This window comes from Papaver somniferum, chromosome 7, assembly GCF_003573695.1.
Source record: "Papaver somniferum cultivar HN1 chromosome 7, ASM357369v1, whole genome shotgun sequence".
NCBI lineage: Eukaryota > Viridiplantae > Streptophyta > Magnoliopsida > Ranunculales > Papaveraceae > Papaver > Papaver somniferum.
Window position 1 is genome coordinate 238,004,197 of NC_039364.1, and position 26,240 is coordinate 238,030,436.

The window sequence follows — 26,240 nt, forward strand, 5'->3', positions numbered from 1 at the left end:
GGGAAATGAATAAAATATTGTTACCAGTAATGTGGAAAATGACAGAAAAAAAAAAAAAAAAAAAAACTCAACTACTAGTGTAGAAGTCGAAAACTTTTTGACAACATGTACCCGCACCATTACTGAGTCATTAAGAAAGACTACCCATTTTCTCATTCTCATTGCAACTTTTAGGAATGTGCCTCGTATCCACCAATTATAATAATTCTCTAGGACCATTCTAGCGAGGGGAAGCTATGCAGAGAAAAAGTTGAAAAGCAAAACAGATCGCTTTTTGCCGCGTGAGAAAAAGAAGCATCTGAACTTGTATCGGGGAGTGAGTACAACAAGCAAGTTCTAGACTTAACTAACAGACATTGATTTGGTCGCACCAAATTATATTCACCAAAGTATGCAAAATTTGATTTTGTGCATTGTAAATACGGAAAATGGGTTATTTATCTAAATATTTTTAAATCACGGTTCAAAAGGACGAGTAAAAAATAGTTTGGATAAAATGACAAAAAAAATAGCAAGGATGAAATAGAATACGTCCTGTGTAAATTAAAAATAAAAAAAAAATTTAAATACGTCCTGTCTATTTAAACAGTATCAAAATCTAACTGTCCATTTCACCCAGGAATTGTTGATTTTGGTCTTTTTAACCAATTTTGTGTTGTAAATATCCGAGAAGTGATTTGTATTCCTCACATACAGGTCCTTTGAAATTTTCAGAGATTTTTTGATTGATTTCAATTTGTTGCACACAGCACAGGGACAACAGCCTCATCATCTTCGTTAAAAACTTAAGAAGAAGATAGAGAAAAAGCTATCGCATGACTGTAAAGTCGCTTTCTTTCTTTTAATAACAGACTGTTTTTTTTTCATCTTCTTAAAAGGAATTAAAATTTTTGAGTGTAAAAACAAACAACAGAAATTTGACTGCTAAACAACAATCAAAAGTTGACATTTTTAGCAATAAGTACTGAATTTCCCCAAAAAAGAAATCTCACTATGACCTCACTTTGTGTTTCATTTCCCTCATTCTTCTGAGTTTCTTCTTATATTTAGCTTCACAATCTTTCATTCATTCATTCATTCTGTAACTCCAATTGAAACCCACCCCACACAATTAATTCTTCTTCATTCTCATGTAAAACAGTGAAAATGGTTGTTGCTATTGTAATTCTGCTTCAATTCTTCATTTCAATGGAGGTTGTAGTGTCATCACCATCATTCTTTGACAGAATTATACAACTTCCAGGTCAACCTCCTGTAAACTTTCAGCAATATTCAGGTTATGTCACTTTAGATGATAAGAAACAAAGGGCATTGTTTTATTACTTTGTTGAAGCAGAATTCAATCCAGCTTCTAAACCATTAGTTCTCTAGTTAAATGGAGGTAATTTAAAAACAAAAGCTCTTTTTTTTTCCTCTCTTTTTATAAAGATCAAAAAGTTTCTTCTCTTTTTTGATTTTTGATTCTGATTCTTCTTTTGGTTTTTGTTTTTTGTTTAAGGTCCTGGTTGTTCTTCTCTTGGAGTTGGAGCATTCTCTGAGAATGGACCTTTTAGACCTAATGGAAATGTGCTTGTGAGAAATGAGTATAGTTGGAACAAAGGTATTCAACTTTTTCTTCTTGTTGTTCTTTTGATGCATAAAGATTGAATCTTTTTTCAGTTTTATGAAACCCTTTTTCATGTCTGGATTGAATCTTTTCTGTCTCAATTTTCAGAAGCAAACATGTTATATTTGGAAACACCAGTTGGAGTTGGGTTTTCTTATACTACTGAGACTACTTCAGAGGATGATGATACTGCCACCATTGGTGATAAGATTACAGGTGATTTCAACTCCTTTTCATGTTCTTAGAAATGGGTTGTTCTTAAAAATTTGAAATTGACTTTGCAATTTTTGTTTTTGGGGTGTTGAAGCCAGAGACAATCTTGTGTTTCTGCAAAGATGGTTTCTCAAGTTCCCACAGTACAAGCATAGAGATTTGTTCATTACCGGAGAAAGTTATGCAGGCCATTACATTCCGCAACTAGCCGAACTCATGATTCAATTCAACAAGAAAGAGAAGTTGTTTAATCTCAAAGGAATTGCAGTAAGTAGTGAAATCCAGTTAGTGTGCATTTGATTGGGAATGTTGATGACTTCTTTGTTGTTCCCAGCTGAATTGTGTGTGTTTTAATTGCAGTTGGGAAACCCAGTTTTAGAATTCGCTACGGATTTTAACTCAAGAGCGGAATTCATTTGGTCTCATGGATTGATATCAGATTCTACATACAATCTTTTCACTTCATCTTGTAACTACTCAAGATATGTGAGTGAGTACTACAGAGGCTATGTTTCACCTGTTTGTTCAAGGGTTATGAGTCAAGTAAAAAAAGAATCAAGCAGATTCATCGACCCATACGATGTTACGCTCGATGTTTGTATACCATCAGTCCTCTCACAGTCCAAAGTTATTACACCCCAAGTGAGTAGAATCCACATTTGCATTATTGTTAAGTTTTGAACGGAGCTAGTGACCAGAGAGTCAGTGTCCTTGCCAACTGAGCTAATGCCAGTTGGTAATGTTCTTAAGTTTGTCAAGTCTCTAATTGTGCTCAAATTTCAATGTGACAGTCACATGGGAAGAAGATAGATGTATGCATCGATGATGAGACGGTGAATTATTTGAACAGAAAAGATGTTCAGTTTGCATTCCATGCTCGTCTTGCAGGAGTTGACAAATGGATTGCTTGCAACGAGTAAGCCATCTTCTTCACCTCATAGCATGTTTTTATAAAGAAAAATTGTCCAAGTTGTTGACCGTGTTTGTCTACCATATATATTTTGCAGCTCACTGGGTTATGAGTTACTTGATTTAGAGATACCTACAATCTCCATTGTCGGTTCCATTGTCAAGGCTGGAATACCTGTTCTGGTTTACAGGTATGCTTCATTTTAGACTTGAATTTCATTGGGACATTCATTTTATAGAGATTGGAAGAATCGGTGGTAAACACAATTGCATTTCTTCTCTTTTTACAGTGGAGATCAAGATTCTAATATCCCATTAACCGGAAGCCGGACACTAGTCCATGGACTTGCCAAGGAATTAGGACTAGATGTCACTGCACCTTACAGAGCTTGGTTTGAAGGTCAACAGGTAATTTCTTTAACAATTTTACAAGAAGCAATGCTAAACAGCCATATGACGGACTAATTTGCTGTTCTTTTTGTTTTTTTTCTTCAGGTTGGTGGATGGACACAAGCATATGGTGACATCTTATCGTTTGCAACGATAAGAGGAGCTTCACATGAAGTTCCATTCTCACAGCCAGAGAGATCACTTGTTCTTTTCAAGTCATTTTTAGATGGCAGGCCTCTGCCAGAAGTCTTTGTTTAGCTCTACCCACTACAGGTGATAAGGTTAAGCTGAAAACAGCTAGATTAAGTTGCAAGTAATGTTCATCGGGTTAGCATGATTGGGAGCCTGTAAAAAGAGTTACTGAAGAAAGATATGGCAATTGATATGCATGCCTGTAATCTGCGTGCTAAGACTGAGCTATTGGAAACTTACAGGGAAGCTTTGAAGCAAAAAGCATGAGCATTCCGTGAATGTAGGAAATCTCAGCCAGACCCGATACATGGGGATGTCTCGGCCTGGTGTTGTCGTTCCTAATGTGAATGGCATTGGAAAAACTGCAAATGAAGCGTGAAAAAGAAGATAAGATGAACCAAGGAGCTGTTTCTATACAGTTTGAGATAAAAAAGAATCCAATTCATAAATTTGCAGACTATCGGTTCTGAATCCTGATCCCATTGGAAGGACCCCTAACTCGGTATATTCAGTGGTAAATTATGCTGCATTTTGATTATTATTTTTTTCGGAAATGGATGATGAGTAACATGCGTATTCTTTAATCAGTGATTTCTTCTTTGCTTTTTAATTGCTTTAGAAACTTCCATTTGCTTATTTGTCCACCTTTGCATCCTCTTATGAAACCTAGTGTGCTCCTGATGATACTTTCGATCCATAAATTTTCCAGTCAGCAAAAAAGTTGTATTCCACTATAATGTGCTGGAGCTTGATCAATTTCCTGTCCGTCTCCCTACCGAATTGACAAATCCTTTCTCGCAGTATCTAAATATAAGTGCCAAATGCCTTGTCGAAATTGCCATTATGGAAAAAATTCGGCTAACATGGGCACCATGTAGGTCCAGGATAATTCTTAAACAAAATGCAAACTGTATATTCTTCTTGCCAAGGAAATAACTACATTGCGAAGAACACAAACACAAAAAGTCGGAAGCAAAGTGAGTTATTTGGGTTTTATATGCCATTGTGTCCCAATGTGATGTCAGGGTGCACTTTGGACCTCTGGATTAGTATTTTAGGTGGTTTTGAGAAGTGTGGTGGAATGGTGGTCCTTTCCAATACTAGGCAAACCACTTAGGGATGAGTGATACTTGATAAAGCATACACATGAAGAGAGAGTGACCACCTCTGACACACATTAATTATCGGTAGGCTGTCAATAATATTTGCATCCAAATGTAATCGGAAAATAGTTGGCTGGCGAGAGGCTGTAGACGCAGAGGACAGAATGAGGAACAAGAGCTTACTGAGTATGTCTTATTGGAATTACCTTTCACTGCATCTCATCTTCTTCCGTCCAGTTGAAAGAAACTTCTTCAGGTTTGGGTTGAATCTGATCGAGCTGATCTCTCGCAGTAGCATAAAGTCTTCTAGGGCCTTGCAGCAGCCATTTAGAGTCAACACCATTGTAAACACCTACTCCCCCCACCATTTTACCTTGGATCTAACTTTGAGGAAAATTTCAGGGAACTTCAGCTGCAAGGATTCTTCAAAGGGCCAAGAATCCTCCTAGAAGCAAACAGAAGTGCCTTTATTAATCTTGTACGTGATATTATCCTTGAATTTATTAGCTCTAGCACATGATACCCCTCCAGACAGATGTACCATAAAGCCTTTAGAAGACCAGTATTTTTCGCTAACAATCACCCTCCATGGTGCATCTGTCTCATGAGAAGATCTCCATATCCATTTTGAAAGGAGAGAATCATTTATTAACTTTATTTGATATAAACACAAACCACCAACTTTCTTCTTACGACAGACGAGCTCTCCTACCCACTCTTTTATCATCGTCCCAAAGAAAATTATGCACAAGTTTCTCAACTTGCTGAACACTAGAAGCAGGCATCTCAAAAAGGAGCATATATATACACAGGCAGACTTTCAATTACGCTTTTGATTAGCTCGGCTTTTCCAGCTCTAGAAAAATAAGCCTTGGACCTGTTGGGTGCAATAATCAAAAAAAAAAAAAACAAATAAGCAAAAGTTATTGATACTTAGCTCATTTATAATGGAAGTGATTGCTTTGACGAAACGAACAAGCTCCCCGTATCTCCGCAACAGCAACAAGGCAAAACTTTGGAAAATAGAGTGAGTCACGTGTTCAACACGCTGTCCTTAAGACATTAGCGCCCGGCTACACTCAAGAGTGATGTTATAGCCCTCACAGGACGGATATCTCCAGGATAAAACACCCTAATACACCTACTACTAGCATATGTAGTAGATGCTCAACTTGAGCTTGGCAACTCCGAAAAAACCGTTAAGGAAAATCGCGAATGCTTAAAAAACGCTATAAAATATTTTCCCTTAGGGGTCCCTCTAAAATATAGAGCAACCCCTTTCCCATGATTTTACAAAAGTAGTGAATTTCTTTATATAATGGAATAAAACAATTTAAGAAGAGGAATTCCCCGATGTGGGACTAAAAAGCTTATATAGTCTCTTAAAACAACTAAAAAGTGGAAACTCCACAATGTGGGACTAATAAGTTTTTCATTCACAAACAAAACAATAAATTAATTTTTTATTAAAACTTTAAAAAATTATTATAATTATTTTCCAACAATCCCCCACATGAATGAAAACTCAATAAAACATGAAAACACAGATAGATCTTGGTAAATAACACCCAACCAATCCGATCCAAACAGACTATGGAACGTAGTGTTGAAATCATACTAGTCATTTACGTCCTCTCCTCACACAAAAGTGTGTTGACCCCAGGGTCATACTATGGATTGCAAAATCATATAGTATGAGAGCTTTCATCTTTATTCTCACAGAGACTATAGGTATCTTTCACCAAAGTGAAAAAGCATGAACTAGTGAACCTTAGTGACCTTTAGGTCCTAAGTTCCAGTAATACCAAAACCATCAAAATGAAAATCATATAAAAAACGCAGGAAATACCATTTTAGGCAGAGGTGTCCATGAGGTCTTGAACCTTTGCTTAGTGAGATATTACCATTACTTGCTAGAGACAGTGAACTATGTCTTGAACTGCTAGCATTTGATGTAATTCGTGATAACAACCACGGGTGATATCTCCAAGATTGCTGCCAAGCTCGTGCCGTTTTGTCCGTTTTGGCCCTGGACGTATCCTGTTTCTCAGAATGCTCTAGAGAATCAGCTCATATTCTCACAGGAAGCGACCCACTTCCTCATTCAGATAGGTGAGTTTCCATAAAGAGTGTTACTGCTACACCCCACTTCAATCTTAAATTGAAACTATAGAACTCATTAAGACTTATTAAAAGTCATCCTCCACATGCAGTCACACTATCACGTCTACACCATAGGGAAGGGACAGAGAATGAAAATCTCTGATAGTGTTTACCTTTACCCACCACAAATTAGTTGTCTCATTCGAAACCTTGATCATGGGATCTCCAGTCAGCAAGGTTGAGTATCCTTCATGGCAAGTTTAATATATGAGCTTAAGCCCCAACCCCCTCGATGCATTTTTAACTATCTCTTTGTACAAACCTTTCGTCAAAGATTGCGCGATATTCTCCTTGGACTTTATCCAATCAATGGAAATAACGCCGATTGAGATTAGTTATTTCTTAGCTTTAACTATTATAGCTTGGCTAACACAATGTATAGATATAGCTGGCACAGGCCTATGCCAAAGAGGAATGTCTTCTAAAAAGCATCTTAGGCACTCGGCCCCCTCTCATGCTTTATCTAACGCAATACTCTCAGATTCCATAATGAATTGAGCGATATGTTTGTTTGGAAATCTTCCAACAACAAACCCACATGTTAGAGTGAAACCATATCCACTCGTAGACTTAGACTCCTCTGAGTCAACTATCCATTTGCATCATAAAGTCCCAAGGACAACAAGATACCTTTCATAAATCAAAAGAGTATTTTAGGTACCATAATACTCTACTCAGTGCATCTGAATTCTCTTGCTCTGGACTACAATTATATCCACTTAACTTACTCACAATATAGGCAATGTCTGGACTCTTACAGTTCATTAAATTCATCAGACATCCTATAACTTTTGAGTATTCAAGTTAAGATACTCCACTACCCTTATTTTTCTTGAGACTACAAGAATAATCGTACGAAGTACAAGCAGGTTTACAATCAGACTGATTGTATCTCTTAAGCACAACTCAACATAATGAGAACGACTAAGACTTATAAATGTTTGATTATCTTCTAATCCTCATCCCTAAGATTACATCAAAAGGGCCCAAGTCTTTCAAGTCAATGTTCTCATTCAGTGCATGTTTTTAGTGGAATTGATCACATCTATGTTTGTATCAAGCATATCATCAACATACACATACAATTACACAGACATCCTTAACAAGTTACTTGTAACATACTTGTCAGATTCATTAATTTAAATCCACTATCCATTATCACATGATTAAATTTTCCATGTCACTGTTTACGTGCTTATTTGAAAACCATACAAAGATTTTTAAATTACAAACTTTGTATTCCAACCTTTCACTACAAAGTCTTCAGGTTGATCTATGTAAATTTCTTTACCTAATTCACGGTTTTAGAAAAACTGTCTTAACATCCATCTGATGTATCTCTACGTTCTTTATGGCAGCAATAACAATTAGTATCTCAACGGAAGTAATTTCCGTCACAATTGAATTAGAATCAAGGAAATCGACACCTTCTTTTAGTTTATAGCCTTTAGCTACCAACTTAGCTTAATATTTTTCCACAGTTTCATCTACCTATCGTTTCCTCTTAAAGACTCATTTACATCCCATGGTCTTACAACCTGGAGGTAAACTAGCAAGCTCCCAAGTCTGGTTCCAACGGACTGAGTCCATTTCACTAAATGAAGCTTCTTACCAGAATGGGGTTTCAGTAGATATCAAGGCTTCTTTACAAGTCTGTGGCTCAGACTAAGCTAGGCATGTTATGAAGTCGGTTTCATAAGAGTCTCAAGTCTAATTATTTTACTCTTAGGCTCAACATCAACTTCATCTTCCTTTAAAAAAAAGTTTGACTATTTGAAAATAAATCTAGGGGATCAACAACACATCTCTAATGAGGTACAGGTTTAGAATAAACATGTTCAAAGAACTCAGCATCCCTAGATTCCGTAATAATATTCACACCAATGTCAGAAAAAATCAGAACACACAACCAAAAATCTATTTGTAGAAGTATACTCAATATACCCTATACGAAAACACAATCAACATTTTTGGTTTCAATCTAGTTCTTTTAGGAAGAGGAATTACAATCTTAGTCAAACGCCCCCACACTTTGACACATTCATAAGAAGGTCATCTACCGTTCCATAAACCATATGGAGTTTCATCTGATTCTTAAAAGGGTACTTTATTCAGGATATACTAGTTAAGAGGACTCCCCCCACAAGGCCGCAGGTAATCCTGAACTAATCAACATGGAAATTATCATCTCCTTAAGGATACGGTTGTTATGTTCAAGGCTTCTAATTGGTTTCCAACTTCAAGTTTATACATCTTAAGGATTCTAAGGCGTCATCCTTATCCTAAGCAAGTATACAAGATAGTACCTTGTACAATCATCTACGGAAGTTATAACCATCTTTTACCACAGTGGTTTTGGGTTGAACTCATGTCAACTAGGCCTAACTGAATTAATTCTAAAGGCTTAGAATTACTCTGACATTTGTGCTAAAAGATTTTATAGCATATTTTGATTCTTCACAGATTTCACTTTTGTGTTCAAAATCCAAACTAAATTTGGGTACGAAGCCTATGCTAGCCAGTTAAGCATTGACTTATAAGTTTACGGTTCCAAGTCTACCACGTAAACAATCAATCACACAAAGATATCACAAGAATCAACTACGTTCACATCATCAGTTTTTCCGTTAAGCTTATATAGACCCAAAGTCTTATAAATCTTGCTTAAAAAATCACTGCCTAGTTACAACAAGTTTTCCAGATTCAATTAAGATCTTAAATATTTTTCCATCTACAACAGAACAAGATACAAGATTTTCGCATATGCTCGGAACATGAAAACTTCATTCAATGTGAGAATATTACAGATATGAGCTTCTGCTCGACCTTTTCCTTTTATGCAACCTCTATTGCATATGAGTTACTCAATAAGAGTTTCTCGACATCCCCTATCCTATGATAGGAGGTGAACAAGTCTCTGTTTCAACAAACATTTTTGGTGGCTCCAGAGTCCACCTACTGGTCTCTCACATTGGTTATTAAAATAACTTCCGACATCATGCCACCAAACTCGTTCTAGTTTGTTTCAACTAAATTAGCATTAACTTTCTACTTATTAAGGTTTTTATGTTGTCTACAATTTACTGCCGCGTGGCCAGGAATTTTACATAACACTCACCCTTAACTAAAGTAATTCCGGATTCAGGTTTACGAAATATACCTTTATCATGAAGACCATGCTTAGAGTTGCGTTCGATGTTCTCACCTTTGCCATCTTTGGAAGATTTGTTTCCAACCACATGCGGCTATTAGCCATGTCCCTCGGAGATGACACCTTTATTCACAAATCACAATTCCAAATCAGAAAGTAAAATACAAGTTTTGAAGATAACATCTATATATACAAACTTCGTTTGAACCAGCGTTTCAAAAAACTCATGGTTACCCCACAAAAATTAATTTAGTTAACAACAATTTTCTGCTCGTCAGAATTTTTCAGAAACGTTTTTCTGTTTTGTAAAATATCAAAAAAATACTTTTACAACTCCAAAAATTCTGAAATTTTACGTGGGTAACTATCAGGATGTCTACTACGTTGTGTCAAAAAATTCCTTCTAGATTAAAAGATAAAATTGAAACTATACAGCTGACCAGAAATTCGTTTTTGTTTTTCACTCCACAATTAACATCCATGATTCACAAACCAATCAATCGTTTTCGATTATTACAAATACTAATGTCTTAAGATTGTTGGGTGCAATAATCAAAAAAAAAATAAAAAACAAATAAGCAAAAGTTATTGATACTTAGCTCCTTTATAATGGAAGTGATTGCTTTGACGAAACGAACAAGCTCCCCGTATCTCCGCAACAGCAACAAGGCAAAACTTTGGAAAATAGAGTGAGTCACGTGTTCAACACGCTGTCCTTAAGACATTAGCGCCCGGCTACACTCAAGAGTGATGCTATAGCCCTCACACGACGGATATCTCCAGGATAAAACACCCTAATACACCTACTACTAGCATATGTAGTAGATGCTCAACTTGAGCTTGGCAACTCCGAAAAAACCGTTAAGGAAAATCGCGAATGCTTAAAAAACGCTATAAAATATTTTCCCTTAGGGGTCCCTCTAAAATATAGAGCAACCCCTTTCCCATGATTTTACAAAAGTAGTGAATTTCTTTATATAATGGAATAAAACAATTTAAGAAGAGGAATTCTCCGATGTGGGACTAAAAAGCTTATATAGTCTCTTAAAACAACTAAAAAGTGGAAACTCCACAATGTGGGACTAATAAGTTTTTCATTAACAAACAAAACAATAAATTAATTTTATTTAATTAAACACTTTAAAATAATAATTAATAAATATTGTTCCAACAGGACCAACCTGTCAAACGCTAGAAATCAGATGACCCTTCAATATCTAGCATGAGAAACTCAGCAGATTCTGTATAATACGAATATAACCCCAAAGAAAGAAAATAGATAAACAGAAAAGACTTACGGAATATGTTATGGCATAAGGGAAACCAGAAATGAGATGACAAACACCTGTTCACAGATTTATTGCTCCAGATGCACCATCAACACGTCGCATTAAAGGTACAAGAGTACATCACCTCGATGATGGCAAAAAAAAAAAAAAACAAGGGAAGTAACAAGTTAGTTTTTTCTTGTCTTCACTGCTTTTACCAACTTCTTTCTTGTCTAAATCTGAATTTGATTTACTGAAGTTAGTATTCCAGGTTTACTTGTCATATGAGTCAGCATATCAAATCCATAAACAAAATAAGTGGGATCCCACAGAAATGTTACAAAGAAAAATTACTTGTTTCTACAAAATGAGATTACTGGTCAGTTGGCCTCTATCCTATTAAGACACATTTCTGCTTCCCTATTCAGGAATGCAACTACAGCTGCAGATACTGCAATTTTCATTTTCGTTATATTCCGACAGGGGGCTTTCTGCTTTCTTCAAATAGTACAGAATGCAACACCCTCTTACCTAATTGGCTAAGCCATCACCTGAGGACTGCACTAGACCCAATTGCCTATCGGATGTTGTAACCTTAATGTCAGAGGTAACCGCAACTATTCCAAAACAAAAACACTCAATCCAAGGTCAAAAAAGCTACTGAACTGCCAGAAAATAACTTAGGCTTTTTCTTGGCAGATTATAGGTAGGAGCTGCTAGATACCCAATATACAATCTCTGCACAAGGAACAAGTCATGATGCCGCATTAAGAACACTTGTGGCGTTAAGAACGCATTAAGAATTCTTGTGGCTAGAAATGAAACCCAAGTCTTAAACTGACTTGAAGCAAAAAATGAGACAAATTAACGAGCAACAACAATTTTAGACTTGAAGCAAATATCTGCAGTATTCTCAAAAGGTCATGGATTCTGTGGGGAAAGAAGTATGCTGCATTCATTTCCAGAATAGAATGGACTTTGTGTAATATGACCTGAACCAACCTGTTCTAAGTTCTAGTCATCACTAGCCACATTGACCCAAATAAAATTACACAGCAGTCTGCAAGGTAACTTGTTAACTGATCCTTCCCATGTAGATGGAAAAGTAGCATTATTTTGGACAAACCAATCAAGTTGGTTGTGGTTAACGACATAATGGCAACGTATGGTATATGATAGTTAGCACCCTAAAAAATGTGCCTTCTCATTGTGTTTAATGGAAGCAGGGGGTAAAATAGTACCTGTTGTTCACGAATATTTCTCCACATGAAACTACAAAAGCAGGGTACTACAAACCATCAATGCATGAGATGCTCCGACAGCTAGGCCACATAATGACTACATTTGATCAATTAATACATATTTGTTCAAGTGCAATAAAATCAACTAAGCTAGTATTGTTGGAAGAAATAGCAAATGTGACTGAGCTTGTGGTGGCTAATGGTGCAGCCTGGGATCTAACTGAAGAAATCCTTGTTCTAAATCCCGACAGTAGTCTGCAAGTAACCTTGCTAATTGATGCCAGTCATCACAGCCAATTCTGCCTAGTTGACTATTGTTTCTGCATTATTTATTAATTAATGAACGCTAAACTAATTAATACACTAGACATAAATATAAACAACTCTAAATTGACCCCTAAAATTATCAATCAAAGAATGTTAAGAAGTGAGATGAAAATATATTCCTTCGTGCTACTGGAAACCTCTTGCGTTTCGCAGTGCCTGCATTTACTTATTCGACTCCAATATGTAAAGAAAAGCAGTCACTAAAATATAGATCAACTGTACTCTCCCATTCAGAAAAGGTCAGGTCACGAACAAAATGCAAAGCTAACAAAGAAATATAGTTTCAAGTAAGAAAGTAGACATACGATCCCATAAAGTTGGCTGTATGATATAAAGATAAAATACCAGCAGTCTCGCTATATTACTAACTAAGACAATATCAGCAAAAAAAAAGTGTTGTTGCTTAAAATTATCGATTCCGCCTCGTGTACCCCCCACTTAGCATCCAATCCTGGTCAATAGTCAAAACTGCCAGAGTAAATAATACACCTGTGCGGTGTTAATTTGGTTTTCATCTGGTAACGTTGTACAAAAATGGTGTCCAGTAGTCCACAAATACTGGTTTACTAAAGTTAAATTTCCTTGACAAATCTCAAACAAAGTCATGTTTTCTAAATTAAAGTAGGAGTCCGAACAGGTAAAGTAAAGCCTAATGTCAATGTAAAAACGAATAACCTCAAATTTCATTATTATTCATGTAGATTATCTGTTTTGTTTTTTAGTATCACCGTATTTGCTTTTGGAATGGTGATGTACCAAGGTTAATAACCCATCTCAAAGTAAGGAGATCAGGCTTCGATCTTTCTTTGTTTTTCATGATCTAAATGTGTCTCTTAGTCTATTTGAATTGTTATTGCATGTTGATTTTATAAGTTTAATCGCTTATTTTGATATCTGTGTTTGATCTGCTTCTAACTCTTTCATGTTTTTTTTTACAATATTTATCTCCTCATTAGTATCTTTCATGGAAAACTAATTTGTGCGATTTGTAGTGCTTTGGTTGATGTAGTGTACCTGTTGTGGTTGTTAAAGGAGCAGTGGTGCAGTTTGGTATCTCTATAACTCATTAAAATAGTAGTGTTGCCATATTCAAGATATGGACATGTTCACCTCCATTAGGGCAATCATTTCACTTCTCATAGTGATATCCTCCATTTTGATCTATCATAGTTTGAACCATGAAACGTTATGTTTCACTACCATTGATTCTTTAAATCAATCTTCCCTTCTTTCTTCATACCAAATTCAAGATCCTCAATTGCTCAACCTCCACAATTTCAAGGGTATTTTCAGTAAATATTGTGATTCAAGGGCGCAAATTCTGGAAATTGAAATTTCTGGTTTCAACCTACCTGTATCAAAGGCGCAATTACTGGAAATTCAAAATCTCGGCTTTCACCTGCCTAAATTAAAGGCTTATTCTTATGCGGATTCTAATAAACAGAATTATATGAATATCTCAACAAATAATCCTTATCTTGGCAAATATCTCTATATTTTAGGAAACTTTCAGCTAAACCCTAAAATATTGAGAATGTATATATTGGGGTATTTCGGAAGTAAGACTGCATCCACAAAAAGAGTTTTTCATTCTCCAGGGAAAAACTGTGTGTCTATCTCCATCAAAATGTCTCAAAGTTCTAGGCTACAAGTAGCTGCTCTCACTAAGAGACTGCAAGACTCAAACCTGAGTCAAGGTCAACTTAACCGTGCAAGAGGGTGTTTAATCTCTGAAGCAGATATTGATGTTGCTGCCGACCAATGGAAAAACAGCCTAATTGGCAAGATCATCTCAAAAGATGATATCGATTTTGATAAGGTGCAGAAGGATGTGAATATAATCTGGAGACGTCATAGAAGGGTTGAAATCAACACTATGGGTAGGAATTTGTTCGTCTTCAAATTCAAAACAGCTGATGATGTTAATGATGTTTTAGAAAAAGTACCATGGATTATCTATGAACATCTTGTGGTGCTGAAGATTTATGATAACTCAATCCCGCTCGAGGAATATGAGTTTACACATCAAGTATTCTCAGTAATGTTCAAAGGTCTTGCTCTTGAACATGTGTATGATGGAATTCTCGACAAACTATGCCAAGATATTGGAAAGAAAATAATTCAAGAAGGAAGCAGAGGCTATACAAAAAGAGGAAGAGTAGTTTCTGCAAAAATTGAAGTTGATCTAAGCCAACCATTAAAGAGAGGAAACTGGTTACTCAATGCAGCTAAACAAAAGGTGTGGATTAAATATCATTTCGATAAACAGCCCAGGAAAATCTGCCCTGATTGTTTTACTATTGATCACAATGAGGAAATGTGTGAAGAACGTGCATGGCATATCTTTATCTTTGGTATGACCTAACCTGAATTTGAAGCATACTATGCAAAACACGCTCATTTGGTGGAGGCAATGCACAACATTTCTAATGTTACTGAAGGTGTGAATGGGCCTGAAAGTGCAAACCAAAATGGGCCGGTTGATCCGAATGAAGATGAGTTTGACCCGAGGAAGCATAAAAGAAGTAGAGACTCTGGTATCGAAGATAACTATGTTTATCTAGATATGAATGCTCAAAACCCTAACCTCAATCTCAGAGAAATGCCCCAAATGAATATCAATGGTAGAGGTGTTCATTTAGAGATCAGAGATTCTAGCATTGGAGGTTACGATTCGAACATGGAGGATGTTGAGAATGGAGTCAGAGAACCAAACCCTTTGATGTACCATCTCCTTGCACCTGAATCAACCACAAGTACTTCAAATCAGGTTTTTTCTATACTCCTATTTGATTTTAATTTTGTTCATCGACCATCTCTTAATTTTTCTCCTAAATCCCAGTTTAAATCCCATATTTCTTTGATTAGTAATTTTCAATTTAGGGTTTATAATTTCCTCATTAAAACTCTTTGCTTCCCTGTTTGTTCTGCTTGTGTTGGTATCTCTTGGATTTCTGATTGTCTTAGTTTTCCCTTGAACTTTGGTGATAACCATTTGATTAATCTTGTGTTTGCCCCTCATTTAGTCATTACAACTCACTACTTTGTTCAGACTGGTGTTTGTTCTGTTAAAATTTCTCCTTTGAATAATCCTGCTTTTCATGTACTTGGTAACTATAAGAATCTAAGCTTAGACAATTCTCTCATCCAAAACATGAGATTAATGTCGTGGAATTGTCAAGGGTTTGGCAATCCTAACACCAGGAATAGTTTATGGAATTTAATTAGAGCTCAAAACCCAGATGTTGTTTTTCTATGTGAGACCAAAAACATTGAGTCTAAAATGTATCAGTATCTTAAGCGTTTTAATTACCCAAATGTCTGGTGCCATTCTTTCGCTGGCCTTTCTGGAGGTATAGCACTGCTATTGAAGAGTGGTTTCCAATGTGATTTGGTACAGAAAGACAGTAAAATGATTAATGTCTTAATTTCATACGATGCTAGTAAGCTTGAATTCTTGGTCACTTTTCTCTACGGTTCAACTTATTATACTGAGAGGAAAGACCAATGGAATTACATTAAAGAAATTGGTACTATGGTTAATCAACCATGGATTCTCATGGGTGACTTGAATATAACCTTGCACACCCATGAGAGATCTACCAATACTAGGCCTAGTATCCTTGAATTTCCTTTTATTCAAGATTCTATAGCTAGCTCTGACTTAAATGATTTGGGTTTTTCCGGTACACCTTATACATGGTCTAACAGACAATCTGATGATAAAATAATTAGAGCTAGACTTGATAGAGTTATGGGTACTGGTTTATGGTTCAACCATTATGGTAATGCTAAGGTATTCCATATTGATTCAATTGGCTCGGACCATATACCTATTATTTTGGTGACTAACCCACAGTCTCAAAATAGTTTCAAACCTTATAGATACTTTAAATGTTGGAGTAGTGACCCAACTTGTAAATACCTTATCAAAAATGCTTATCAAACTAATGCTAGAGGCTCTAATGCTTACCAAATGACAAATAAGCTTCGTAATGTGAAATATGAATTGAAATTGTGGAATATTTCACACTTTGGTAATTTAGATCACAAAGTTCGACACCTAAATGAACAGCTTCATATTCTGAATAATCAACCCCAAATTATTCAGAACATGGATGCAATCAAACAAGTCGAACTCGATATCGAGCACTGGAAGAAGGTTCAAGAGGATTTCTATGCGCAAAAGTCTAGAACTGAGTACATTAAAAGTTTTGATAAAAATACTAGTTTTTATCATACTTCAATGAACAGGAAAAGACACTTCAATCACATTGAATCCTTACAGCTAAGTAATGGCCAATGGTCTAATGACATACAATAGCTAGAGGATCTATTGGTCAATCACTTCAGCAGCATTGCTTCCACTACCAATCCTTTCCAGAACAGAGAATTCCTCAACTGCATTTCCACATGCATTACAGCTGAGGATAATGACATACTGTTAAAACCAATCACTCTTGAGGAAGTTAGGTCCACAATTAAACAAATGAAATCCTGGACTGCTCCAGGTCCAGATGGCTTTCCACCTGGGTTTTACAAAGAAAACATTGATATTCTGGAACAAGATATCTGGAACTACACAAAATATTTCTTTGCAAACAAACATATTCTAAAGGAAATGAACCACACTTTTTTGTCCCTTATCCCCAAAAAAAGTCACCCTTCATCCCCTGTTGATTTTAGGCCTATCTCTTTGTGTAAAACCATTTACAAAATTATTTCCAAAATAATAGTTAACAGGATGAAACCATTGCTTAGCAAAATCATCTCACCTTTTCCAGGATGCTTACGTGCCAGGTAGGAACATTCATGACAATGTTGTGATTGCTCATGAAATTGTTCATACCATGAAAAGAACTAAAGCTAAGAATGGTATCATGGGCCTTAAACTTGATATGTCTAAGGCCTTTGATAGGGTTGAATGGTCCTTTATGATTGATGTTTTAAAGTCTTTTGGTTTTTTCAATCATTGGTGTGATCTAATCTACCAATGTGTTAGTACTACTAGCATTTCTATTTTATTGAATGAATCTCCATGCAATGTTTATAGACCAATTAGGGGTCTGAGACAAGGTGATACCTTGTCTGCATACCTTTTCATCATGTGCATGGAGTCCTTCTCCAGATATTTGATGTTTTGTGAGATGAAACATTGGATTCATGGTGCTAGAGTCACTAAGGAGGCACCTAGTGTGGACCACCTTTTATTTGCTGATGATTGTTTGTTGTTCACTAAAGCAACACACTACGAAGCCCAAAATTTAGTTGATGCTATTAATATTTTTAGTTCTGTTTCGGGTCAAATGATAAATTTTGAGAAATCTGGTTGCTTTTTCAGCAAAAAAGTACATCCAGATAAGTGCGTTTCTCTCATTAGAACTCTTAAAGTGAAGAAGATTGTCCTAAATGATAAATATCTAGGTTTACCACTCTTCACTAATAGAAATAAATCAGAATCCTTTTCTTACTTGGCTGATCACTTTGATACTAGTGTAGCTAAATGGAAAGGCAAGCATTTTAATCAAGATGGAAGGTCTTTTATGGTTCAGAATATTCTTAAATCTTCTTCTGTATACCATATGAACTCTTTTAAAATTCCATATGATGTTATTTATTAAATGGAAAAGTCTCAGAGAGACTTCTGGTGGGGAAAACACAATCCAGGAGGTATTTATATTAAACAGTGGCAAGGTGTTTACACTCATAAGCATGTAGGCGGGCTAGGTTTTCGTGACCTTAAAAAATTTAACCTAGCTTTACTTTCGAAAATTGCTTGGAGATTAGTTCATGGTTCTGATGAGTTGTGGTTTAGGATTCTAAAATGTAAGTATTTCATAAATTCTCATCCTTTGCATTATAGAAAAAATCAGGATTCCTCTTGGGTATGGAAAAGGATTTTTAAAGGATTAGATATTGTGAAAAATTCTTCTTTTTGGGAGGTCAAACATGGTAGGAGCATCAAACCTTTTGAGGATAATTGGATTCTTGATGTTACTTCTACTCTATGCAGTCAGTACCTTAATCCAAATCTTGTTGTAGCTGACTTTATAGATCAGGAAACTAAGCAATGGAAGGTTCCATTGCTATATGATTTTTGTACTCAGGAAAATGCTGATAGAATTAAACAGATAAGAATACCTCAGACTGGTGAGGATAGGTTGATTTGGACCTCTTCTCATAATGGTAACTTCACTGTGAAGTCTTCTTATAGGGTTTTAACTAGTGTTAATCCTAATGGCGCTGTTAACCCTCCTCCTGACCCTATTTTTAAGGCCTTGTGGAAAACTCAGCTCCTTCCTAAAGTCCAATTGTTTCTTTGGAAATGCATTTCTGATATTCTGCCTACCAAAGTAAGATTATCTCAATATGTGCCTGGTAATAATAACTATTGTTGTATGTGCAGTAATAGTGTGAATGAAACTAATGAACATTTGCTTCTTTATTGCCAGTTTGCAAAATCTATATGGTCTGCAACCCCGAAAGGGTATTTGATTTTGCAGGATGCTGTTACTAATCCTACAATCAAAGACTGGATAAGAAAATGGTTAATGAATAACCGTGATGTTCACACACAGATTGAAATCTTCACTACATCTTGGAGTATATGGAGAGACAGATGCTTTAGAGTGTTTCAACAGAAAACTATTCAGCCTTCTGCTACTGCCAGATTGGCTATGAGATTATCTACTGAGACTGTTAACTTTGTCACATGACATACTTATAATCAGAGAAATAGTGCCATTAGTATGCAGGCCTCTGTCCCTAATGTTACTAATCCAACCCTTTTGGATAATTTGCCTGAAGATTGTACTTTAGTTTTCTGTGATGCGTCATATGATAAAGATACTAATATATCTGACATTGGTATATATATGACCGCAAGTGCAGGTAACTTCAAGGGATGAAAATATTCCAAAAGCATAGCAAGGAATCCTGAAGAGGCGGAGTGTCTAGCTGTTCTAGAAGCAATCACTTGGGCTTCGCAGCAAAGGAATTACCTCCATAAGTCTCTACAGCGATGCTAAAAAAGTTATGGATTATCTGAAGAATAAAGATAACAACCTATGCTGGTTTAATTCAACTATCATGGATGATTGTTATTACCTGTTAGACTCATTTTCCTTCATTAAAACTAGTCATTTAAAGAGAAATTTTAATTCTATTGCTGATAAATTTGCGAAACATTGTAGAAGATTTAATATCTGTAATGAGTGGTGGGGAATCTATCCTGATTTCCTACCACAACATTTGTAATTTTCCTTCTTCAATACAATGATTTATTTAGCAAAGAAAAAAAGATAATATCAGCATGCAGGTTCATACAAATGTTACTCGTTATCCAAATTCAAAATCAAACTCAACAAAATTACCAGTTTATAGGTATATGTATTCAGGGTCAGGATCCTCTTGTAGATGCTCACGGCTTTTTGTCTCCTCAATTTTAGTCGACTCCATCACTTTTGTATTTTCTTCACCTAATTCTTTCAACGAAACTAAGGTGTTCTCGTGAGGGAGTACTTACAGAACGACATTCTTAAACTTCACAAGCCTTTGAAAGGTTGAAGTTTTTGTGTCGTAGATGCTGAGATAGTAAATATCGTAAGTTAAAACACCAACATTGTTGGTAGCGGCTAATGATTCGCGTCGTCTTTCAATCCTCAACTCTTTACTCCAACCCAGTGATTGATGTTTCTCTCCCTCTTCCTTGTGATGATTATGATTTTTCTTTTTCAATAGCCATATGTGATGAAATCCGTCTACTTCGTCCTCAAGAGCAAAGTATAAGAACCCATCCAAAACCCCTATTATACGACAATACCAATGACCATATGGTAGCAAAGGAGGCGGTGAAAGATGTTCACAAAACTTTCCCTCAACCAAATCAAACGCACCAATAACTTCAAATTTTTAGTCGGGCCAGTAAAGAGCTCCATTGGCGAAGAAAACCTGATATTTCAAGCATACCCTGTATCCAAAACTGAACTTCCCAAGGTTTCTCCACCCATTGCCACTTCCCAGAGTGTATATATGGACATATAAATAAGTCTTGAACTTATAAAACCCTACAACTTTGTACTCATTGGCAGGGCCGTCTTACTGTTTTGGAGTGCTCTAGGCGAAGTTAAATTATGGGGCCTTTTTACGGGTTAATCAGAGAAAGACTTCACTTTTTAGTTTAGGCGATGCACATCTACGTATTTAGTTTAAGCCTTTTTGATTGGATTTTGAGGTTATAACCCTGCAAATTAGCATATAAAACCCCCAAAATGGGTTGTTGATTCAAAAATCAAAAATTTAGTAATTAGTAACGGTTATAAATTGTTTCAAAACATTTAGTAACAATTATCGTAGAAAATTATTTTGTAACACCTATTACTGTCACATATTACCTATAATTAAAAAAAATAAAAAAATTGGGCCCCATGAATTTGGGGCCCTAGGCGACCGCCTATATGGCCTAGTGCCTAAGACGGTCCTGCTCATTGGTTGATGAAACATAACCAAAGTTGTTCTCCTCATAACTATACCCATCAGTATCACAATCTCTTTTAATTTCTGGAAGCATAAGATATTCTCTTGTGATAGGGTTACAAATACAAACAGATTGGTGGCTGTAGTTCCTAAACAAATCAACCCATTATATAAACCAACAATTCTCGCACGAAAATGCTCAAACGGACGGGTAAAAGCAATTCTTCTATTTCTCTGGATGGGATTTGTTGACTGATCATGACCCTCATCATATTCAAAATAATGTAATTTACGCCTATAAGTCAAAGCAAGAAAACCCAACTTACCAGATTCAGCAGCAGTATGATTGACATGATGTAACTGCATCTTGGAGAATGATGGATGATGAGATATGACATTTCTCCAATTCGTGCATACAATTTTACAATCGAGCACCGATTGAGTTGGCAAACGAGTCAAAATCTCTAGTGTGATACCAGGAGGGAGAATCTTGAAGTAATCCATTAAAAACTGATGAAACCCTTAATTTTGTTATCGTTTATTGGAAAGAGTAACGCAGGAAAATGAAAAATTGGGCTTTGCGCCTGTCTGATAAGAAGAAATGCCAGAGATTATTATCTGCGCACACACTTTTTATATTTTGGCACCCACATGTGGATGTGCCATCATTCAGGGCACCATACTGACACACCTGACCTGATCATGAAACACGGTCTTTGGAAAAAGGCATGTTTGAACAACTCAGGTCACATGGATCAGCACCCAAAGCCTTCATGTAATATTGGCGTATTTTTATTAAGATTGTTTGTACCTGATAATATTTATAATAGCCGATTGCATGGTGGCTCATAATTCAGAGGGAAGTTGTGCGCAAAGTTCAAGAGTTTAAGATGGGCATGCATGTAAACATCCTAAGCGCAGAACCAGAACGTTTCCAGCAAATGGAAGTCATTACTAGTAAATTAGTAATATACTCCTATAGAAACATGTGCCCTAACGGAGAGAGTAAAAAACATAGACATTAGTGAATTTAAATTTTAAAGAAGAACCATCAAAAGATAATAAAAAATAGATGCATATATAGGTTTGTATAATGCAGAGATTAAATTTGTGGTTGTTTGAACCAATCTAGGGAGCAATAGTTGCTGCTGCTTACACCTCAGGCCTTGTAGGATTCCCTTAGTAAGAGAGGGTCAAACACCAAATTCACACTTCTTGGATCCTTCGGGGAAAATCTGAGCAGAAAACATTCTAAGGGGCTAGATAGGGTTTTCAATTTTCTCTCTTGGAGAAATGTCAAATTCAAGAACTTTTGAATAAAGGCTAATTTGGTATTGCTGTGGATTTTAGAAAAGCGCTTTTCTGTTGTGTTAATGCGTTGTTGTGCTTGTTGTGGAAATAAATTGACATGATATTTGGTAAAATATAATTTAAAAAGCATTGTGCAATTAACAAACTGTAAATTCTATTTGGTAAACTAGTATTTAAAAGTGCTGGTGGTGTAGTTAATGACGAAAATAGACATATTTCAAAAATTAGTTTTAAATACAATTTTATTATAAGAAATTATATTTCTAATTTTAATATATTTAATAAAATACAAGTAATATTTTTTTTATTTTTTATTTTTTTTATTATTTAATAAAAAAATCAGGATTATGGTTTACTTAGAAAATATTATTATTTTAATATTTATTAATTTTTTTAATAATTTTTAATTATTATTGTATTTATTATTTTAAATAAAAAATTAAAAAAAATAGAGAAATATAATAAAAGTTAGAAATATAATGTTCAATGTACAATATTTGAGGATAAAACTTGTCTTTATAATAAATTAACAAGGTTAAAATAGAGAATCAATTAAATCGAATTATGTGGGTCCACAGTTTCTAGGGCTGCACAGGAACCGGTTGAGATGACCTTGACCGGAGTGGAACCGGAAATACCGGACCGGGACCGGACCGGAACAGGTGTAGCCGGTACAGACACCGGTACAGACACCGGTTCTTGGGGAGGACCGGACTTGAACCGGACCATAAGTACCGGTTAATGTGAGCCGTAAGATCTAGATATAGATTTAATCTCCACCATCCTTACTAGGTATAGTCTAATAGACTATCGAGTTCGAGAATCAGTTCATTCATCTTCTTCTTCTTTTTTTCTCTCGAAGAGCAGCAACAACATCTCTTCTTAACTCTTCTCTCTGTTCGATACTTCGATTGGTTCTTCTTCCTCACCATATCTGAGTCTCAGGTAACTATTCTGCATCTTCTTGTTCAATTTGTTTGAATCTTCATGGATTGATTTAGGGTTTGAATCGATTTGAAATTGATTAAGGGTTTGATTGAATATTGTTCTGTTTGAGATTGATTTGGGGTTTTTAGGGTTTGTTTGAATATCGTTTTGTATGAGATTGATTTGGTGTTTTTAGGGTTTGTTTGAATATCAATTCTGTATGAGATTGATTTGGGGTTTTTAGTGTGTCTCGATTGAACTTCTCTTTTCTATTATTTTTTAATACTAGCAGAGTAACAGTGATGCCCTCGATTTGTAATTTGGTGCTTGAGCTTTTGAATGAAAATACATGGCTGTTTCTAAACCCTTTTAGTCTTGTTTCATTGCTTTTGAAAGCTTTTACAGATTCATTTAACTAGCAGAGTAGCAAATGCAGGGTACTCTACATCTTCTCACAAATTAGTAAATCACCATTATTTAATAATGACTGAAATTTGATAGTCTGAATTTTTACCTCAATTATTGTATGTTCTTGCTTTTCGACAGTTACTCAGTTAATGTTTTTCCTTACATTGCATTATTTTATCTCAGTCTAATATTGTGTTTGTATTTTATGTTTGTTAGATTCCACATCAAATGCAACTCCGACTACAAGTACAACTCAACACAAAGAGGTTGGATCATCCTCTCAAGCTGCATCTCACACAAATGATGAAACTGAAACTGCAACTCCAACAAGTACAACTGAAGCAGTTGAAGTTGGAGATAGCAAAAAGAAGCACGGCAAAGTGAGATCAAGTGTTTGGTTGGAAATGACTAGGATAAATGATACTCATGCTGAATGTCATCATTGCCACAGAAGATAGGCTGCTCACAATGAAGTAAATGGCACTGCTGGATTACAAAAGCATTTGAATAGATGTCCAAAAAAATCCCAACAACAAGGTTGGTAGCTTTCTGTGTAGTCTTTTTTTAAGGTTGTTTTCTTATGTAACAACTTCCTTAAACTTATTCTTGAAAACTTTATTCGAGACAGGACACAATAACTATACAAAGGAGTAGAAACAACTTTCTTTGTATGCATATGAAAGTAGTACTGATTGCAATCTCTTAAGAAATGATGCATTTTTGAAGTTGTTGATGTGGGGATGCTGAGTATATATTGTGGGGATAAAATTTAATGGTATATATGGTTGTTGTTGCAGGCAGGAAGGTACATAAGGAGTTGGTAGTTGCAGGTAGTGGCTCAGCTTAACAGAAGCAATGCAGTGAAGAAGTGGTGCTTTGATGACTGGATGGATGAGTTGGTGAGGAAATGGTGCTTTGGTTCAGCTGAACAAAGCAATGCAATTTAGCTGTTCAAGTACTTAGAATAATCTAATTAGTATTATGAACTTATGGAAATTGAAAATATGTAACAGAATGAACTGTTTTTAGTATTATGAACTTATGAAACATTGAACTTATGGAAAATTGGAAACGTTATTTTTAGTATTTTCAACTGTTTCTTTTCAGGTAAAAAACCCGGTACCGGAGTACCGGTACAACACCAGGTACAAGTACAGGTATCGATACTCAAATTTCAGTACCGGTCAACACCAGGTACAGGGACCGGTTCCATAGGAGAACGGGGCCGTACCGGAGTATGTGCAGCCCTAACAGTTTCTGCTTTTCCAGCTTTTAAAAGCTAGTGCTGAGTAGCTTTTAAAAACAGTCCTAAAATGAAAGTGCTTCTCTGCAAAAGCACTTTGAAAAAAATTTACCAAACATAATTTTTGGTAAAAGTTTGTTATAAGTTTGTTACAAAGTGCTTTTGGTTCAAAAAAAGCAATCCCAAACGGGGCTTAATCCTTTACGAATACGCCCGAATACAATGAAAATAGACTTCCAACCAAAGTCGCGGCACGGAAATATTCGGGCATGCCGGGGGTATCCAAAGTCACAAGTCTTCCGATTTTGGGGTCATATAAGACTAAAGAATCCTTGCTTGTCAAACGTTCACCCTTTAATAGAATCTCGCCATTCTTGAGATACCCCAGTGGCGTTAATTTTTCAAATCCTGTTTGATATTCCGAAATGGTGATAATTTTGGTCCAAGAATCTACAACTCCATAATCTTTCATCACCCAGAGATCAATGTTTCCCTGATGTCTAGGATTAACTAATAGGTAAAGTTCATCTCCGAGAACACCGACTTCCATATAATCATACCCACTCGTTGCTTTTTCCTCCAGACAGCGACTAGGTATCTGTAATTCTTTGGTTCGCTCTTCAACTATATCCACCGAAACTATAACTTTATAGTTTCTCACCCCGTGAATGATTCCATTTAAAGGCTTGACACAAAGATCAATATCAGATATACCATAAGGTATGTCTCCAACTCTATTCCATGATTTTGAACGTAATCTACTAACCCAAACTTCAGACCTACCATGGCCTGTAGCAACTATCATGAACAACTTGTAATCATCAATTTTCCAATCGTAACAAATTTTGTATATGGAAAAGATGTTTCTGTCGTAGGATTCGTGATGGTTCATAAACGTGTATTCTCGAGTTGATGGATTCCACAAGCAGATTCTTTTCTCAAAGTCTAGTAACTAGTAAGCCGATTACACCATCACATGAAACAATCTCCCGTGGAAAATTGTCCCATATACTAGATGGATCATATTCAGGAGGGGTATCAGCTTTAACAGGCATATGGTAAGATGAGGATTTTACATTAAAATTTATACTCCCTCCGTTTCTAAAATATAGGAAGGTTTCCTTATTTGGGTATGTCAAAAAAATAAGTTTGTTTCCATATGTGGAAAATCAAATGTTATGATTTTACTACTATACCCATAAAGGGACCACTTCTCTCTCTCCTTTTTCTCTCCTAATACAAAAAGGGGACCACTTCTCTCTCATCTTTTTCTAATAACAAATGAGTGGGGACCAAAGGATATTTTAGGAAAA

The 26,240-nt window shown here is 35.8% G+C and overlaps 1 protein-coding gene, 1 long non-coding RNA gene and 1 pseudogene across 2 annotated transcripts; 2 read left to right on the forward strand and 1 right to left on the reverse strand.

The window, feature by feature from the left end:
- The first annotated feature begins 942 nt into the window (after positions 1-942).
- LOC113293549 lies at positions 943-3,880 on the forward strand (annotated as a pseudogene).
- An 11,230-nt stretch (positions 3,881-15,110) lies between these two features.
- LOC113299935 lies at positions 15,111-19,868 on the forward strand. The gene is made up of 2 exons (XR_003335268.1): positions 15,111-15,333; positions 19,455-19,868. It is a non-coding gene; the product is annotated as an uncharacterized LOC113299935 (long non-coding RNA).
- A 5,252-nt stretch (positions 19,869-25,120) lies between these two features.
- LOC113296212 (F-box/kelch-repeat protein At3g06240-like) lies at positions 25,121-25,732 on the reverse strand. The gene has a single exon (XM_026544536.1). It carries the CDS (start codon positions 25,730-25,732, stop codon positions 25,121-25,123), a length of 612 nt encoding a protein of 203 aa, XP_026400321.1.
- Between the last annotated feature and the right edge of the window lie 508 nt (positions 25,733-26,240).

Bases quoted from the DNA above. Each gene is read 5' to 3' on its own strand.
- LOC113296212 (XM_026544536.1), bottom strand. From the start codon at position 25,732: ATGATAGTTGCTACAGGCCATGGTAGGTCTGAAGTTTGGGTTAGTAGA.